The sequence below is a fragment of the Folsomia candida genome, unplaced genomic scaffold (assembly GCF_002217175.1).
Source record: "Folsomia candida strain VU population unplaced genomic scaffold, ASM221717v1 Fcan01_Sc024, whole genome shotgun sequence".
Taxonomy (NCBI): Eukaryota; Metazoa; Arthropoda; class Collembola; order Entomobryomorpha; family Isotomidae; genus Folsomia; species Folsomia candida.
The window spans coordinates 2,465,109-2,485,036 of NW_019091216.1; the positions used below are offsets into that span (position 1 = coordinate 2,465,109).

At 39.9% G+C, this 19,928-nt stretch overlaps 2 protein-coding genes across 3 annotated transcripts; one reads left to right on the forward strand and one right to left on the reverse strand.

Moving 5' to 3' along the window:
- The first annotated feature begins 686 nt into the window (after positions 1-686).
- LOC110859081 lies at positions 687-5,873 on the forward strand. Its single transcript, XM_022107944.1, has 5 exons — positions 687-2,787; positions 2,897-4,035; positions 4,898-5,162; positions 5,355-5,550; positions 5,642-5,873. Exons 1-5 carry the CDS (start codon positions 687-689, stop codon positions 5,871-5,873), a joined length of 3,933 nt encoding a protein of 1,310 aa, XP_021963636.1.
- A 10,598-nt stretch (positions 5,874-16,471) lies between these two features.
- On the reverse strand, positions 16,472-19,425 carry LOC110859137. 2 transcript variants are annotated; one of them, XM_035859277.1, is made up of 5 exons: positions 19,172-19,423; positions 18,756-18,871; positions 18,177-18,542; positions 17,136-18,011; positions 16,472-16,894 (listed from the first exon to the last, which is right to left on the reverse strand). In XM_035859277.1, the coding sequence occupies exons 3-5, from the start codon at positions 18,532-18,534 to the stop codon at positions 16,839-16,841; spliced, it is 1,290 nt and encodes a 429-aa protein (XP_035715170.1). In that variant the 5' UTR covers positions 18,535-18,542; positions 18,756-18,871; positions 19,172-19,423; the 3' UTR covers positions 16,472-16,838. The 2 variants fall into 2 exon arrangements, with proteins under 2 accessions (XP_035715170.1, XP_035715171.1); XM_035859278.1 differs by lacking the exon at positions 18,756-18,871 and having other exon boundaries at positions 17,172-18,011; positions 19,172-19,425.
- Between the last annotated feature and the right edge of the window lie 503 nt (positions 19,426-19,928).

Consider the following 19,928-nt stretch of genomic DNA (forward strand, 5'->3'; position numbering starts at 1 on the left):
AACGGGACAAATTTAACCAAACCGGGACAAAGTGAACCAAAACGGGACAAATTGAACCAAAACGGGACAAATTGAACCAAACTGGGACAAAGTGAACCAAAACGGGACAAATTTAACCAAACCGGGACAAAGTGAACCAAAACGGGACAAATTGAAACCAAAGTAAGACAAACTTAACCCAATGGGACAAATTAAAGATCAAGAGTTGTCGAATTTAACAAACTTATATATGGTAAGTGAAACCAAAATTTGGCACGATTTAAGTGAAATGTTTGTGGATTTCGTCGCCACTATTATACGGTGCTTCCCCAAGCCAAGTGTTAACATTTGGTGGCCAAAATCTCCCAGACATGACGCAGAGGAGTGCTAAATCGCTTTTAATCGTGGGATGTTAGGTGGGAGACTTATTGTAGGTCAACCATGAAAAACCACCCCTCTTATTTGTTTTCTAGCGTAAATGCCAAGAGACTGGAACGGCCGTATATTGGGGAGATGGACAGTCCGTCTAAAGGAACAGAGGAAGGCCGTGGTAGTTCCTTCATTTCACACAGCCTCAATTTGTTTCTTTCGCCACTTTTTGGGTCGTAAGTACCGAGTTAAAAGGGTAAATCCTACTGTCCGACTAGGCCCACAAAAGCGCATTTATATAATTTGATCAAACGGTATATTAAGGTAACTTAATAACTATGACCTCGAAAAGAAGCTTGGGTGAGTCAATGACAAATGAACAGATCTGTGAGAAACGAAGAAAGGATGCTGAAAGGAAAGCAGCAGCTCGAGCTGCCAGGTCAGCACAACAAATCATTGCTGATCGTGCAAAAAACAGAGTGGCGGTGGCAGCATCAAGAGCTAATCGAACACCACAACAAATCGATCAGGCCCGCGAACGGAATAGAGAATGTTCAGCACAATTTCGTGCGGACAGAACTCCGCAGCAGGCTGATCTTGATCAACAGCAAAACACAAGTAGAATGGCAAATCGTAGATTAATGCAAGCGGAAATACAAAGGCAAGCCGTTCAATCAATAGCGGGCAATTTTGATGAACAAACCATAAATGAACGCTACTGTGGTGCATTAAATGTATTGTGTGAATTTTGTAATTCTAAGAATTTTCACGATGAAAAGCCAACAGATGGTAAGTTTTCAAAATGTTGTCGAAAAGGAGTAGTCATACTTCCTGAGATTAATGTTGCCCCACTATTACAACAATTAATGACTAATAACCATGCACATTCGAAAAACTTCATGGATAACATTAGGGCATTCAATAGCTCTTTAGCATTTGCCTCAATGGGTGCGAATATCGCTCCTCCACCTGGAGGTGGCCCATATTGTTTCAGAATACATGACTCTATTTATCACAGAGTTGGTGTATTAAACCCAAGTTCTGGAGAACAAAGAAAGTATGCTCAGTTATTTATCCTTGATCCAATGACGGCAGCAGATCAAAGAATGCATATTGCTGGAAACATGAACTGTAACCCACAGTTAATGCAAGAACTCAGTCACTTTGTGACCACCAATAACCCATTCGCAATCTCATTCAAAATGCTCCATGAAGTTGAACAAGAATGCATTCGAGATGCACAACGTCATGGATTTCCGCCACCAAATGCGACGATGGCAATATTGCAAAACAGAAATTCAGATTTGCGCCGCTACAATGCCCCTCGAGTAAATGAGGTGGCTGTAATCTTCCAAAATGCTGATGGCGAACCACCTTTGGATAGGGACTTATTGGTACATTGCCGAGTTGATCCTACGCTTCTAAATTCAAGAAAAACAGAACGAATTAATGTCCTAGACCCCAATTTGGATCCTATAGTTTATCCACTACTATTTCCATACGGCGATCAAAGTTGGGGAATAAATATTCCATTGGGTCAACGACCAAGAGCTCTTTCGACGATGGGCAGATATGTTTCAGCAAACCCACGAACAAGGGTTTCTCAAATGGAATTTTATAGTTATCATTTTTCAATCCGCAATAGGTTCAACCCATTTCTGAATGCTGGAAAATTAACTCAACAGTTTTTTGTTGACGCATATGTCAAAACTGAAGCCAATAGATTTAATTATATTAAACAAAATCAATCCAAATTGCGAGTAGAATTTTATAAAGGTCTTCACGACCATTTGAATTCTAGAGCTGAAGCGGAAGGACTCTTACCAGGGGTCCCTTTAATCCTTCCTTCAAGCTTTAAAGGTAGTCCAAGAGATATGGCTCAAAGTCATCAAGATGCTATGGCAATTGTAAGAAAGTACGGGCCCCCAGATTTTTTCGTCACTATGACTTGCAATCCAAAATGGAAGGAAATAGTTGAAAATTTGGAAAGTTGGCAGTCTGTGGAACACCGACCTGATTTAATTTCAAGAGTCTTTAATATCAAGCTAAATGCCATGCTGCATGACATTAGTGCAAACCATGTGCTTGGAAAACCAGTGGCAAAAATACATGTTATTGAGTTTCAGAAAAGAGGCCTGCCACATGCACACATTCTGTTGATTTTAAAGTGCGAAGATAAGCCAAAGGACATTGCCGCAATCAACAATCTGGTATCAGCTGAAATACCTGATATAAATACTCATCCTAGATTACATGCTATTGTAACTAAACATATGGTACATGGTCCATGTGGGTCCCTTAATCCATCATCCCCATGTATGGACAACGGAAAATGTACAAAAAACTTTCCGAAGGATTTCCAAGAGGAAACAGATGCCACTTTTAATGGATATCCAAAATACCGTCGAAGAAACAACGGACGGATTGCCTCTGTCAGAGGCAAAGAGATTAACAATAGATGGATTGTCCCTATAATCCATACCTAAGCCTCAAATATAATTGTCCTCTGTGAAGAGTGTAAAATACTTATTCAAGTACGTTTACAAAGGCCATGATGCTGCTAATGTCATTATTGATGAACAGAACACTCTACAACACAATGAAATCAAGACTTTTCTAGATTCAAGATATGTTAGCGCACCAGAAGCTGCATGGAGATTGTTTAGCTTCGATATGCACAGACAATCTCATACCATAAAAAAGTTACAAGTGCACTTACCCGACCATCAATCGGTGGTATTTGATCCTACAGATATTCAAAATGTCGTAGAAAATGCTGCTTCATGGAACACAACTTTGACAGCCTGGTTCAAATTAAATCAGGAAAATGTTGATGCCAGACAGTATTTATATTCAGAAATCCCTGAGCACTATGTTTATGATAAAGGCAGTTGGAAGAAACGCCAGCGTGGAGCAGACAGAGTTATTGCAAGAATGTATACTGTGAATTTGGGTTCTGATCCAGAACGATTTTGTCTCAGACTTCTATTGCTGCACGTTCCTGGAGTAGTTTCATTCGAATATCTCAGAACTTTTAATAATCAAGTATATGATACTTTTAAAGAATGTGCCAAACAGCGAGGTCTGATTTCAGATGATGCACTTTGGGAAACAACGTTGAATGATGCAGTTCTTTTAAAGATGCCAAAACAGCTTCGAGAATTGTTTGCATATATTTGTGTATTTGCATCGCCGCTTAGTACTGTAACGTTGTGGGAAAAGTTTAAAAGTCACATGTATGAAGATGTTTCTCGACATGAAGGACATGGAGATGAATTATGCATACCCTGCAAGAATTATGCACTGTCAGAAATTCAAAATGTTCTAATTATCCATGGTAAACTGTGCTCAGACTTTGGGTTACGCGACCCACCAAATAGAAGTACATATAACCCTCAAGTTTTGTTTAATGCGGCTCAAGAACAGAGAGTTGCGGATACATTGATTCCCACATTAAGCGAACAACAACAAATCGCATTTGAAGAAGTAATAAATGCAATAGAGAGTGACACTCAGGAAAGCAAATGCTTCTTTTTATCGGGACCTGGAGGAAGTGGCAAAACTCACTTATATACAACCATTTTGAGCACAATTCGGGGAAATTCAAACATTGCTTTGCCAGTAGCATCTACGGGAATCGCTGCCAATTTACTCAATGGAGGAGGAGTTCCTCCCTGGCATCCAACCGTGCACGACGTGTCTCTCTCTCACTCTGCCTCTGGATCCTCTTCCATCTGGGTCGCGGGTGTGCCAGGGCAAGTGAAGTGTGTCCCAGGCTTTTCGCCCTGTGAGCCTCGTCCACTCACACCCCCCACCTGCGTGCCTGGTGACACCCCCTGCCACACCCGTCCCAGCAACGACAAGCTGAGCCATCAGGCGAAGATGGATTCGCCGGACCAAGTGCACGGGAGGATCTACGCCATGGAGGACTCCCCCCAGGTAGGTCATTGTTTGGTATATCGGGGTGGTGACCGTGGGGGCGGTTGGTAGAAGAGTGGGGACGGGGTCGTGCATGGCGGTGGGCAGCGTAGTCGGGGCTACGGGGGTCCCATGACCCGGGTGCGCTGTGAGGGGTGAGGGGGCAAGTGGGTGGTGTCATTCGGCCCTGGTCATATTGTATGACCGTAAAGGGGACACGTAGTCCGAGCCCGAAAGGGTGCTAGGGTAGTTCGTGGTCCGTGGACACCCCCGCCCAATAACCTTCACTCGTCTTGCTTCCGCCGTCACGACGCCGTCCTCATTTGGATATCTCCACTATCTCATGGAATCTACCTATGATCTCTATCACTCATTGGCCTACCTGGTGTTTGGTAGTCAAATGGACCTCTGGGCCACATTCCCAGAGGTGATGGAGGTTTTCCTATCTCTCCACCATAGATAGGTTTTTCCTCCATTCCTCTGACTACCTATTTATAAATTTGCACATATTAACTCTGTACCATTATGATGATGAGGGCCTCGGCCATATCAAATGAGAAAATAAAATCTATCTATCTATCTATCTATCTATCTACTCAATGGAGGAAGAACATATCATTCCCAATTTAAGTTGCCAGTGCCATTGTTGAATGGTTCAGTTTCATCAATGAGAGAAACCTCCAATGAAGCCAATATCATAGAACGCTCCAAAGTATTGGTCTGGGATGAGTCCACTATGGCTCCCAGTGCTGCCTTAAATGCAGTCGATGGATTATTAAAGGCTATTATGAAAAACAATTTGCCATTCGGAGGGAAAGCACTCTTACTTGGAGGAGACTTTCGACAAACACTTCCTGTTGTTGTCCGGGGTTCCAGATCAGCAACCGTTGAAGCCAGTATAAAATTTAACAGATATTGGAAAAACTTTAAAATCTTAAATTTGACCAGCAACGTGCGCTCCATCGACCCAGAATTTAGCGCTTTTCTAATTAAAATTGGAAATGGAGAACTATTGAATTCCGATGGTCTAGCCGAGGATATAATTGAAATACCCCATAATTATTTAATTCAGGGTTCATTAATTACAGAAGTATTTGGCGAGAAACTTTTAGTACCTGAAGTTGAACAATTTTCGAAAGAAGCCATTCTGTGTCCAAAGAATTCAGATGTGGATTCCATAAATGAACAAGTTTTGAATATACTTGAGGGAATACCACAGTCATATCTCAGCTCGGACACAATCGATGAAACGACAGACGAGGATGGACGTAATTATCCGATTGAGTTTTTGAATAGTCTAACTCCTTCGGGAATGCCTTCCCATAAACTTAACTTGAAGGTTGGTGCAATTATTATGCTCCTCTTGAAATTTAAGCACAAAAAGAGGTCTCTGCAACGGCACCCGTCTTATCGTGAAAGAACTCAAGGCAAATATTATTCATGCCCAAGTTTTGACTGGATCGGCAGAAGGCGAGGCTGTCTTTATTCCAAGAATTGACCTAGCCCCTTCAAATCCTGAAATTCCATTTGTTTTGCGAAGAAGACAGTTTCCGATAAAATTGGCATTTGCAATGACAATTATGGTCGGATTTTCTTTAAGAGTCTGATTTCTTTGATAATTTTGCTGCAACGAAGTGGCCGATCATCCCCATGCTTATTAGCCTTGCAAAACTTTGAATTGATGGTACTTTGCCAATTGTTGACGGATTTCAAATATTAAACATGTTTCTGAAACCTTGGGCGATTTTGAAAAACATATATTTTTCAAAATTTTCCACCGTGACCTAATTGACCTTTAACGAAGGTCACACTTGCAAAAAGTGAAGAAATTTATTTCTTTCTAAAAAATGTCGTAGTTGGTTATTTACACCAAATTTATACACCAGATAATCCCGGGCGTGACCAATGTCGTCAACCACTATGACCAGAAGGTCAGCCAAAAATGGGGGGTGTGTCAGGGGGTGCGGCAACCGCTTAATCGGAATTACATTCAGGTGCCCTGATGGATTACCGTCATCCAAACCTCAAATGAGTAACAAAGTAACATGTGTCGACACCCTCTACACTGGCGATTAGAACTTATCCACCTACACCCAGAGGGGGTGTGGCTATCAGCGCTTTCGCAGTAAGCTATATAAAGTTAGTCATGCGACACGAATAATTTATCGGGACGACGTGGGGGTTCAGATAGTTGACTCCAATGTCCAAAACCACACCCACAAGTGGGTGTGGTTCTGGGGGTTTTGTTTGTAACACCTGCAAAGTATATCGTGTGACACAAATTATTTATCGTGTGAGCAAGGAGATCTCGATGGTCAACTTTAATTTAGAAAGCCACACCCCCAAAGTGGGAGTGGTTGAATTATCCCGACCATACTTGTACCCATCTCTGAATTTATGCAACAAGTACTAAATGCTTGCCAAATTGTATACCCATATGTTTTGGAATTGACGCCATGTACTATTAATACGTTTGCCACAACCACTCCCACTTGGGGGTGCGGCTTGGTCAAGGAAAGTTGACTATCAAAATCGCATTTGTCACCCGTTAAATAATTTGTATAGCATGACACACCTCACATGCATTAATAAAAAGATACCAAGAACCACTCCTACTTTGGGGGTGTGGCTTTCTAAATTAAAGTTGACCATCGAGATCTCCTTGCTCACACGATAAATAATTTGTGTCACACGATATACTTTGCAGGTGTTACAAACAAAACCCCCAGAACCACACCCACTTGTGGGTGTGGTTTTGGACATTGGAGTCAACTATCTGAACCCCCACGTCGTCCCGATAAATTATTCGTGTCGCATGACTAACTTTATATAGCTTACTGCGAAAGCGCTGATAGCCACACCCCCTCTGGGTGTAGGTGGATAAGTTCTAATCGCCAGTGTAGAGGGTGTCGACACATGTTACTTTGTTACTCATTTGAGGTTTGGATGACGGTAATCCATCAGGGCACCTGAATGTAATTCCGATTAAGCGGTTGCCGCACCCCCTGACACACCCCCCATTTTTGGCTGACCTTCTGGTCATAGTGGTTGACGACATTGGTCACGCCCGGGATTATCTGGTGTATAAATTTGGTGTAAATAACCAACTACGACATTTTTTAGAAAGAAATAAATTTCTTCACTTTTTGCAAGTGTGACCTTCGTTAAAGGTCAATTAGGTCACGGTGGAAAATTTTGAAAAATATATGTTTTTCAAAATCGCCCAAGGTTTCAGAAACATGTTTAATATTTGAAATCCGTCAACAATTGGCAAAGTACCATCAATTCAAAGTTTTGCAAGGCTAATAAGCATGGGGATGATCGGCCACTTCGTTGCAGCAAAATTATCAAAGAAATCAGACTCTTAAAGAAAATCCGACCATAGGTCTAAATTATTTTTAACTACTTCAAGTTGTATTAAATTTTTCGCCAAAAGCTACCCTAATTGATACTGTAAAATTGGTTACTATTGTGAAGTGCTAAATTATTAAATTCGCCGGATAATTGGACAAAATCGGACTCAGAAAAATTTATATATATTTGGTCTTCGGGAGCAACCACCCACCACGGCAAACCGGACTCCCCTCAGGTATGGCATTGGTTGATAAGTTGGTGGCGGAAGATAGTCGGAGGTCAGTGAAAGGAGGAGAGAAAATCGCGTGCTGTGCTGGAGTGACGGTCCCTGGCGAAAGCCCCGTGTTTGAAGTGCTGCTCTACCCAAAGAAAAGGCCCTAGTCGCGTGTCGTGCTCACTTTGTAGGAGTGGGTGTGGGTCGTGTCTGCTGCGTGACAGGTCACGACTCTCTGACCTCTCATTTTGGTCCTGTTCATCACCACATCAGGGGGCGGAGGGGGTCTTATCCGTCGTTCTTGTGGGTGGGGGTGGATTGGGGGGCAACGTTGTCACTGCCTCTAGTGCTGTGAAAAGCTGAAAAATATCGGGGGTTGACCTTCTGGTCGGGAACTAGGGGCTATTGCAGCCGCCGGTTAGTGTGAGGACGACTTTGGGATGCAATCCATGGACGACCCGGAGAGGGGATATGTTAATCTTCTTCATGACTCTCGAGTCTCATCAGCCATTCATCGGCCAATTATGAAAATATGCTACCAACCAATGCCAACCAATGTCTGCCTGAGTGTAGGTTAATTAGAATAGTCTTAATTTTAAGGTATCCGTGCCGAATGGTGTCCGCTTCTCGAGACATGGCTAGGTTTTATCGTACGGGTTTCCCTAAGCCACACGGAATCTACATACCAACCTACGAATATTCTCTCATTATTTATGTAGCGATATGGGCTCCGGCCATCGTTTGAAATGAATAAATACTGATACTGATACTGATACTGATAGTTAAACAGTTTCCTTACGAATTTATGCACTTGGTCTGTTTGGGTGTTGTTCGGAAGTTAGTACTATTGTGGTTTGGCGGAAATGTAAACAAATTCCGTTTATCATGCAGAGATAAGCTAGACTTAACACGACAATTAATTACTTTGAAACCATTTATTCCGTCGGATTTTGCTCGAAAGCCAAGAGGAATTGAAGAAATTAAAAGATGGAAGGCTACTGAACTACGCCAATTTCTGCTATACACTGGACCAGTAGTGCTAAAATCAACCCTTCCTAAAAAATATTACAATCATTTTATTTGCTTGCATTTAGCAGTTAGAATTTTATGCTGCAAAAATTTATATAAAACTTTAAATTCTTATGCTCATTCTCTATTAACAAGTTTTGTCAGCAAGTTTGCCAACTTGTATGGAGCCCAGCACATGTCCTACAATGTACACGGACTAGTTCATTTGGCTGATGACGCATTGAACCTGGGACCGCTAGACAGCTTTAGTGCATTTAAATTTGAAGATCATTTGGGATATCTTCAATCTCTTCTGAAGGGTAAAAGATTTCCACTGCAGCAAGTGCATAACAGAATAGTTGAAAAACAGAATACTAATCAGCCCTTAAGTTCACCCATAAGAAATAATTCACAATTTATATTAAACAGTGCAAAGAGTGAATTAATTTGTGAACAATTTAAACTTAAATTAAAATTGGGGGATAATACATGTGAATTAAAAAGTGGGGAATTAATACAAATTACTGCTTTTCATGTAACTGACGACCAAGTATCTTGTCGGGGTAATGTGTTAAAAGTGGTGGAATCTTTTTTCAGAGTCCCGGCCGACTCAAATATTATTGGCGTGGTCTTAGCTGAGCCGTCCGGTGCTACGATAGTAATCTCAACCAATTTAATTCTCAGGAAGTGTGCAGCTCTCCCCTTCTCTGGAAAACTTGTAATTGTTCCTCTGGTTCACTAAGGTATTATTTAGTGAACTCTGTGATGCATAGTCAGTCGTTCGAGTTAGAAAATTCGCCATTTGTGGTGGTGGAGTTTTGCCACGACAAAACCGTTGGAATTGTACACGAAAAATGGATTACAAAAGTTGAAAACAATACATATGCTTACTGGCCGCCCTTTTGGAAGGACAATAGAAAACTGAAGAAGGGTGTGCTATCTGGCGAAGTCCTTAATCCTACCTCATGGCGACTGTATGATATCAAAATCATGAAAAGTTATTGTAAGTCCATATTTCTTGCACATATGTATATCTCAGGAAATAGTTCCTCAAATTATGCATTTCCTGTTTCAGTTCTGTACGAAGATGCCCACCAGAAGCTTGTACGCCTAGAAAAGGGAGCCGAAACCAGTGCGAATGAAGAGCTGGATAAGCCTACACACAGACCTGCTCCAATTAGAAAAGAAGAATTTCTCAAACAAGATTACAAAATAGATCATCTGACGAGGACGGTGTGGAGGCCGACATGGATAGTGGAGATGAGGGGTATCCTAAATTGGTTTTGGTAAGTACACATTTTGTAGTATGACGTAATTATATCCAAGCGATAATGTAGTATGCTCATCTTATTTTATTTGTAGGTCGGGGCTAGCCGCACCACTAGCGCAACCGAAAAAAATCAAGTTGCCACGTCATCACAAAATTCAAGTGGTAAATGTATGATAATTCCTAACATTAGCAAAACTCATATTATTGTTAATTTTGTATTTCATGTACTTTTTGTAGCGAATTCCTTGCCACGACGGCCCATCATTCCAGTTGGTCTGGCAAACGAAGAAAGTCTGAGCAAGGCATCTACGCCAAGGTCAAGTCTACCTTTCGCCATACGACGCGCTCGACCCATGCATGATGACGATGGTAATTTTACATGTAATCAAAAAAGTAATTCTTAGATTTAGGACTGATAAGTTCTTTTTTGCTTTTGCTTCAGCCTTTGAGACGCAAATGATTCGAAAAGTGGACTTTTTAACGGCTAGCGTGATTCATTTAAATGATTCTGTGCAGCTTCTACTTAACCGACAAACAAACACTCAGAACACCTCGTCAACCAGGACAAGACAGTTTAACTTGCCAATTACTAACATTGAAGACTGGAAGGCATTGGAAGAAAAGTTAAAGCTCGGAGACAAAACTTTGCCGCCCGAAAACAATGATGATAAGCATGTGAGAATAAATGATGTTAGAGCTAAATGACCTTATCGTATGCTGGTGGACGCAGGACATCCGAAGCTGTCTACAGAGTTATGTCCTCGTATTCTAACTGATGTAATTGTTGAACTGATGCTATTTATAATAATATTGGATATAATAAATAGTATTTTGTGATTTAGAAAGTAGCTAATTTCGGATTATTTCAAGAATGCACTCCTGCCCATAATAAGTACGTGCTAATATAGAGGCAAATAATGGACTAGATACGTTCCTACTTCGTACAATGGTTCCTTCCAGGTACGATCATAGTACGTTGAAAGTGGCGACAAAATAATCTAAGGGGGACGTACCCACAAGGTGCAAAGAACGTACTTGTGATCGTCCTAAAGTCCAGTGGTACCTGAAATAGTCCGTTCTAGGTACGTATCATGGTAGTTTGGGTTATTGCGAAAACAGCAATATTATTAGTGGTCAGAATATCATATACTTCATCAAACTTATTTCTAACGCTGTTTAAATTTACATGGCATATTTTTGTACCTTTTACCTTAAATAATTTGCTAATGTACGACTCATCTTTACTTGTAGCGATGTCCTGCTGTGTTGAATTAATTTCGATAGTTTTTGGTGTTCTTGCTGACTTGATTGGTGTGGTGTTCCCGAATGGTAGTTGGTTGAGTAGAACTAAATCAGACGCATTGTTAGAATTTACATTATTTGCAGCAATTTGAGAAGTGTTTGAACATTTAATACAATACCACCCTTGTTTTTTATACCGCGATTAATTTGTATTGCTTATCTTTGGGATACAACTTGTCCGGTGGAAAAACTTTTGACAAGTTTTACATGCGATATAGTGTCGGTTCGGCGATATTGTTTCGTGGCAGTTGTAACATTCCATAGTTCTACATATGAGAAAGACAAAATCAGTTAATAACTACATATATTTTTATAAAATATGTAACTATGAGTAATTAATTATTTGTAAATGTTGTTGAGGAAGTTGTAACTCATGCATTTTATTTTTACCTTTTATGCACGAAAAAGGTTGTGTAATTAAATTTACCTATCTTACCTAATGACGCACGTGCATTATTTATCATTTGACTAATTAGCATGTATGTAAATGACTAGTTGTGAGTTGTGGTTTATCATTTTTGTTATGCTCTTCCAGCATTTAACCTTGTCCAGTCATTCACCCTAAACTTATAAATATGGGTTACAATCTCTATCTCGATGTCATTTCTGTGTCCCTGGTCTACCAGTTAATTTGTCACTCAAGTAAACCTCAATTGCCCCAAAAATAAATAATTTAAGTGACATAACTGCCTAGTCTCAAAGTGCCTCATTTACAGAACGAGAGAATTTTCATACCAGCAGCACAATTACCAAACACACACCCAGGGAACTTGCATTCTCAACAAATGTTACGCTACAAATTTGACATTGTATGTAGTAGAAGACATTGGAGCTTATTTTGTGTTCGTATCGTCGTGGGCGAAGAGTTGTGGACGATGCTGGGCAAATCTCGATCGGGGTGGGGAGGGAGGGGACATATTTCCAACGATGATGACATTCTGGGGGTGTCTTAATCTGTGGAGGAGGTCCGTATAATAAATTCCCTCAAGGTTTGTCCTGCATGCCGGAAGACCATGCAATGCCACTTGCGTACTGGGGGGGTGGGCGCGGTACAAGGACACCCCCCAGGGCTTAAATAGTTGTGTGGTGTCGCCACTACCACCCACGGGGTTGGGGATAGTTTAACTGCGGTGTGCTAGCAGTGAATAATTAATTTTCTTAATTGGTAAATTAATTATTTTTTTATGAGGAGAAAAGAGAGCTTGTTGCGTACCCAAATTTGGGGGAAACAATTTTATATGAAATTAAGTTATTATTGAACCTTGACCTCGCTACAACGCGAAGCGGAAGGTGAGAGGTCGAAATATTAAAAAATACATGACATGATTGAATTCAGGGTGAAATTTCCATCCAAAATTACATTCCATATGTGGGAAAAAATGGTGCAAAAATATAATTGGCACGAGTAGGGATCGAACCATAAAGATTGGATCCAATCCCACCGCCTATCCACTAACCCATCAGGACGACACTGATGGCTCCATGATCATTAGGATCCAGATGTGAGATTGAGTTCCAATGTGTTTAAGGCCTGCAATGCTTTCCTTACGGGAGAGTGGCCAAATTTATCCAGTCAGGCCTGGCGAGTGGAGGTACAATTTTTCTATTTTTCCCCATATACTGGCATGTAATGGAAGTGTATGTGGAAGTGATAGTATGTTGTTGCTAACTCCCAATGTTAAATTTGAAGGGCTCGTGTAAGAAGGCCTTTCAAGATAGACGTTTCGAGTAAAAAGCAAAATGACCGTCCTAAAAAAGTAGCCATAGGGCACGTATAGGGTTTTTCAAAATTTCTAACAGTTATCGAAATTTTTGAATTATAAGGTTATCATGATGGATATGACAAATGTTATTCAGAATGGCCAGGTATGAACGATAGAGGAAAAAGGTCAGTAGGGTCACATAGGGTGATACTTGGACAACAATAAATGTATGAGACTGTTTTTAAATTACACTTTCCCGAAGCGGGAAAATTCAACATGTCGATTTTTTTATGATTTCAATTGCACAGGGGTACAGCCTTGTGGGGTACATTTATGTATTATATGTCACTAAATTCACACTGCTGAGGGTCGTGGGGTGTGCCAATTAACGAACTATTTTTCTGAAGTTTGTCTCCCGGAAAAGTTATGACGGTATATTCAAAGGTTAAAAACTTACGCCATGTAAAAACTATGTAAAGCACACTAGCATATAACGAGGACAAGCAATTCAGTCTAATCAATTAAAATACGGAAAAATGGTGCTTTTCTGCAGTTTTACTGCCAACTTGTAGTAAGTAGAGTTGGGTTGGTGGGATAAATTTGGCCACTCTGCCGTAAGGAAAGCATTAAAGGCCTTGTAAGCATTGCAACTCAGTCTCACCTTACTCGCCTCTCTCACCAGGAATCAGATTCTCCCCTCGTTGACTACACATGGACATAAAAATCGTAATATAGAAACTGAGGGAGAAAGGTCTGAAAGATTGGCTTCTGCAGCCGAACGTTATCATAAACGACAACAAGAAAAGGAGTTAGGCGCCTTAGCACTAGCAATATCACATCGTTCATACTATTAAAAAGTTTATCTGTTATATAATTTACAAAAATCCGTCCCGTTGAAATTTTCCGTGACATCCCAGCATTCTGACTGGTTGTTGATATTTGAATTGACCAATCAGGGCATAGGAATTGTTTCTAAATTGTTTAGCATACAAGTAGTTATAAAAATTAAAAATTTACATTTTATACAAGGTGCTGACAGTTGGCATTATTTTTTGAATAAAATAAAATAATTAGGAATTTGGGAAAGTGGTATTTTTTGGTGGTTGGGATGCGTTGTTAAGATTGAATATGTATAAGTGATAGTCCTGAGGACGATTGGGGTTAACCGATCATATCGCGTCCAGAGGGGTATCAATCGCTAGCTCTGGATCATACGAGTGATCATAACCTATACCTAGGGTGCTCATAAAATTCGAGATTGATTTTGCGCTTTCATATTACAGGCGCCGCTTGAAAAAAAATTTGATACTACTTATTTTAGAAAGGCAATTTAGACATTAATTACATCTTAGAAGAGATTTGTAATTGGTTGCGTAGTTCTCAGAACAACGGAGAGAATTCACCGACGTGCTACAATTACTGAACTTCATGAGGTGGGATATCGCCTATGCGAAATTTTCAATATCTTGAATCATCAAGGAATTAAACGGTAAACGGGATATGGTATCATAAAACTATACTATAGGGTGCCCTCCTTGCCTGGCAAAAAAAGATCCGGCCGACCTCTTACTGCAAGGACAGGATGCATGTTGAAAGCGTTAAAATAGAGAATTCGTCAAAATCCTCGCCGTCGGCAAAAGAAAATGGCCCTGCAGTTGAAACTGTCCCTCAGCAGTATCCATATAGCATTTAAGGGAGACCTTCAGGTTCGTCCTATGCGTCGAGGAACATCTCATATGATGACGACGCAGCAGAAGAAAAACAGGGTCACAAGATGCCTAGCTCTTCTGAGGAGGCACGGACGTAAAAATTACCAACAAATTTTATTTACAGATAAGAAGATTTTTACTGTCCAAGAGAAATTTAATCGACAAAACGGCCGGATTTATGCGAAGCGGGAATCTGACATCCAATTGAAGTAGTTTAGGTCAAAAAGAACTCATCATCCGGGGTCTGTGATGGTTTGGTTAGGGGTCAATTGGTTGGGGAAAGCGGATTTGTGTTTTGTGCAGCAGGGGGTGAATGTGCGGGCAACAAACTACATTGAGGATGTTCTTGAGCCCATTGTCAAACCCCTAGGATCCAGCTTATTCAAAAATAAACATTGGACCTTCCAGGAAGATTCAGCTCCTGAACACGGAGCAAAGGTTATCCAAAGATGGCTATATAATAATGTTCCGGATTTTATTTCTTCTCAACACTGGCCTTCTGCATCACCCGATCTGAACCCCCTGGACTACGACATATGGTCAAAGTTGGAGATATTGATCTGCTCTAAACCACACACTAGTGTGGAGTCCTTGAAAAAATCGTTAGTCAACGCCTGGGTGGAATATCCGATGGAAAGTGTGCGTGCCGCGATTGATAACCGGACATCCAGACTTCGGTCGTGCATCAAGGCCAGGGGTGGAAATTTAGAATTCTTATTTTACATTCCTATTCCCATATTGTTTGTGTGTGAAATATATATAAGTATTAATGAATTTCTCAAGTCATTTTGAAGAAATTTAAAAATTTCTTTGCCTCGAAATTTATGAGCACACTATGTATATAGAATCCATTTTTTGTCGGATAAGAATTAGCTGTGAATTCTAGAAAAACTGATATTTTTTAGTTATTTCAACTTAGCTAAATTAGATTAATGCGATTATGGTTGCAGATGGACAAATTTTCAGCTGTATCAAAGAAACTTTGGGACAAATAACATTCTAATTTATTTGTAAATTTACAAATTTCATAACTCTATATAGAAGTATACCACGGAGAGTAAGGCATAGGAGCAGATTTGATTCTTTGAGTATGAAATTAATAAATTTAAGTTTACAAGATTTAAGGGAAATTATTAATTTTGTCGTATATTTTATTTTTCATGAGCCATATAATCCAGTAGACGTATGTATGAATCAGAAATCTCCATAATGAAAATTTGTGATATTTTAATTAGCCATTACTCAAGATAGTTGTATTTCTGTATCAGTATCAATCATTACATCGCAGTCATATGTTCCGTTTCAAAAGTATGAAAACAAGTATTGATGTACTCCGTTAAACAGAGTAAGATATTTTACATAACTCTATCAAATCCTCATATTTGTAGCAATGGGGAAATTTTGAAACTTTATCCTGTAATATTTCCGGATGGTGTGGCCATGGAGTAAAATCCTCCTTCACTTTTTCTTGTCTCATCGAGTACTACAATATCTCAAAAGGGCATCAAAATCGGCCACTGACAACCTCTCACCTTCTACTCCTGAGTTTTGTATAAAAATATGAATACACATCCGGGGAACACTTTTAAGAAACATATGTATAAATATTTCTCCATAACCCACTAATGTGGGCTTGCCAAAGGTGTTGCAATTATAAGAATCTCATAGATGGACGTCTTTATTTATGTATCTACATGTTTATTTTATTATTATTTTAGTATTGAGTATATTTTATTTACATATATTACTATAAACAGGTCACTAGAAATGTCATGTTTATGTTGGTCATTACATAATCACTTTCTTAGGTGAGATGTTGGTCATACTGGTGTCGAGCTGTTAGGAAACATGGTACGAAGAGAATTGGCTTTGCCATAAATTTATTAAAATGCTGGGTAATAGATACATTGCAATTTTAAACACAATTATCAACACATACATACATATTTACACACTCCCCTCTTGCCAATTTTGCATGCATACATTTAAATTTCTGGCCCGGGTTAAAATAACTATCTTTGACTTTTTTGCAAATTTTGAACCAGAGTCCGTCCATAATCTTTGTGGGCTGAAATTGACGGAAGTTTTTATTCCTCATTTTAAGAAATGTTGATTGCTTTGTTCCAAGTTTATTAAATAATTTGCTACAACTGCGGGTCTCACAGCAGGACATACACCTGTTTGAATTGAATTTCTGCCGCTCCCAATATTAATCAAGTGGGCACGTGATGATTGCGCGTAAAAACAGGTGTATGGCCTGTCGCAAGACCCGTAATTTTAGCAAATGGTTAAATTTAGAGATACTCAACTGCTGCGCTGTTCTTCATAAATCGGAGTGCTCCTACCTTCGGAAGGCAAATTTGCACGCCTTAGGTCAGACAGTACGGGATTGGTCGGAGGCTGAAGGGCGTGGCGGTCAGAGGGTCCGACATTGGTGGGTGGCCGTAAGGCGTGATACCTCAAATCTATGGCATAGATGCGCGATCTACGGTATGGTAAATCTAAACTCCTGAGGTCGGTAGGTACCAGGTTTAACGGAGGGTGAAGACCGTGGTGGTCTGATGGTACCAGTTTTTGCGGAGGCCTCCGATGTATGGGCCGAAAGGCGCGGAGGTCGGAAGCCAGAGTGCGTTGAGGCCGGGGTGCGTGGAGGCATGAGTTCGAGGAGGCCGGAGATTCTGAATGTCGTAGGGTACGAGATTGGTCCGAGGTCGGAGGTTGTGGAGTTTGGGAGACCTGAGGTTTCCTATCTATGATGTTCCTAAGCACATACATGTTTACAGCGAAAACTAACACAACTACTCCTGCAAGGGCAGTCATACACATTACAGTATTGCTCCAGCTATTGGAATTTATCCGGACCCGAAATAATTTCAGGTCAAGCATAGCACTGTCCATACGGATCTCCATTTGCTTCAAATTGATCTCATAGTTGTACAAGTTATTGATTAAGCGATTAAGTTCGGCGATATTATCCCTTGCCTCATTTTCATTAATTTTGTACCTGCATGAATAGTACGCTGCCGCAAAACCGATTGGGATTGTAATTGGCGCAAGACCAACAGTGGCATAAAGACCAAAGGAGGCAACTCCGGTAACAGCTGTATAGACATGGTTCTCATGGAGTTGATTTTTTGAATGTTTTGAGTCTAAAAGGTCCTTTCCCATGTTGCGAAGTAATGAAGCTAAAGGCAAGAATTAAAATATTTAGACTATCCAATCGATACATACAAATCGACCAGTAGTAAAATAATTTAAGCGGAGTAAAACAACTTCTTTTGAAAGTTTTGAAAGCGCGGTGGGGCAAACGAGCGATAGTGGTAGATAAATTGGCTACAAATTTAACTTACAAATCTGGAGTTTTGCGACGTTTGAAAGAAGAAGGGCTTCCTTCATGGACTCCTTTAAAATATCTATGCCTTCTAATGTGGTTGAAATAGTGTAGTCCTCTAAACTTCGTTCAACGTTGTGCAACGCGTTCTGGATTCGATCCAAATCTAAACCAAGTGTTGCGGTATTATGTTCCAGGGAGCCTAGTCTGTCCCTTATGTTGTCCATGATTTCCACCAATCGCTGCAATTCCAATTTTTGATATGCCGTATACCCCGAGACGATAGCGCCAGCGACAAACCCTTGAAGCCCTAATAATATATTTGAAGTGGCAACTGAATTTGTAAGTTTGGACACGATGTTTTCCGGCTGCGCCATTGTTGGTACTATAGAGTTCAAATAAAATAGATTTTATTTGGATAAGACTTTATGACATAACTATCATTAGATGATTATTTTAGATATGGCTTGTGTGACCAATTATTTCTTTGTACTGTGAAAAATTAGTGAAGCAACAAACTATGTGACATATTGTTTTGAATCAGCAGACATAGATTTGTGAACTATTGCTGTAATACAAAATCACCCCAATAAGATACCTCCATTAAATATGAATAGATTCACGGTAAACCGTATGTCGTTCCCAAATCCTTGAACCCTTTGGAGTAAATCAGGTGTAAAATGCTTCCCAACCAGAGGTCCATTTGGGTTCAGGCTATTAAATAAATATGGGCCAAACTATGCAATAAGTTGGAGTAAGAATTCAATACAATACTTATCAAAAAATTTCTACTAATTTGTATTTATTTCGTCAATTGTTGACAAGACGCTTGCCCACGCTGTACAATTAGCATGCCCAACTTGTAAGTTTAACAAAAACATGCTAACTAGAATCTTGATAAAGACAAAAATATTAAAACATGGTTCCGACTTTTATTACAGATTTATAAGTGGTGGGGCTAATTTTTTAAATTCTTTTGGATTTTTTATAATCGTGCTAGTTAGAAGTCCTTACCTGTGTAAGTATCTTCATATTCCTAAAGAAATTTAGTTTGCGGTTGGCGAATTGTCTGGAGCTTGGAATGCGGGAAGGTGTGAAAAGTTTTTGACGACGTTTGATTTAAGTTTGTTCTCAATTGAGTCCTCTCGTTCTGTTGATAAAGGACTTGTGTTATTTATCTATGTTAAACATATTTATGGCTGTGTACAGATATGGGGATTTCCTTATTTACATGCAAAACATCGCATAGGCTAACTTACTGAGTTTCAGTGATACGGAACACTTGTATTAAGCGTGGTAGCGGGTTATATACTCAGGTTGTAAAATTAATCGTAGAAGTAGATAAGAATTGTTGACACAAGGGAAGGATAACGATAAAAGTATTTAGAGTTGAGGTGGAATAAATAAATTATTACGCAGTTATCTCTTAATAACTTTGATATAGTATGTACATGTATGAGCAGATATGTAAAAACTTGTCTATCTTCCTCTTTTAGAGAGTCGGGTATGCAGATACGGAAAGTCATGTTGCTACCGTGAATAAGTCTTGGAAATTCATTCGCCATGGGTTTCACATCAAGATGATTGAAGTTGACACATCGTACCTAAACTAGTCATCTTGCTCCCTGAAGATTATACGTAACTTGTAGTCAAGGATTTGTTTATCCGGAATCAACCTTATGTCAGAAATCGTTTGAGGCATCGGTATTTTATTTTTTGGTAGTAAATAGTCTACATTGGTATATTTGCATATTTAAGAACGCACATTTAA

Coding starts and splice junctions, on each gene's coding strand:
- LOC110859081 (XM_022107944.1), top strand. CDS start 687: ATGACCTCGAAAAGAAGCTTGGGTGAGTCAATGACAAATGAACAGATC. Junction 5,163..5,354: donor ATCAGCAACCGTTGAAGCCA/GTATAAAATTTA, acceptor CATTAATTACAG/AAGTATTTGGCGAGAAACTT. Junction 5,551..5,641: donor GGACGTAATTATCCGATTGA/GTTTTTGAATAG, acceptor TTGAAATTTAAG/CACAAAAAGAGGTCTCTGCA.
- LOC110859137 (XM_035859277.1), bottom strand. CDS start 18,534: ATGGCGCAGCCGGAAAACATCGTGTCCAAACTTACAAATTCAGTTGCC. Junction 18,012..18,176: donor CGTCGCAAAACTCCAGATTT/GTAAGTTAAATT, acceptor TCTTGCCTTTAG/CTTCATTACTTCGCAACATG. Junction 16,895..17,135: donor TTATGAAGAACAGCGCAGCA/GTTGAGTATCTC, acceptor CGTCAATTTCAG/CCCACAAAGATTATGGACGG.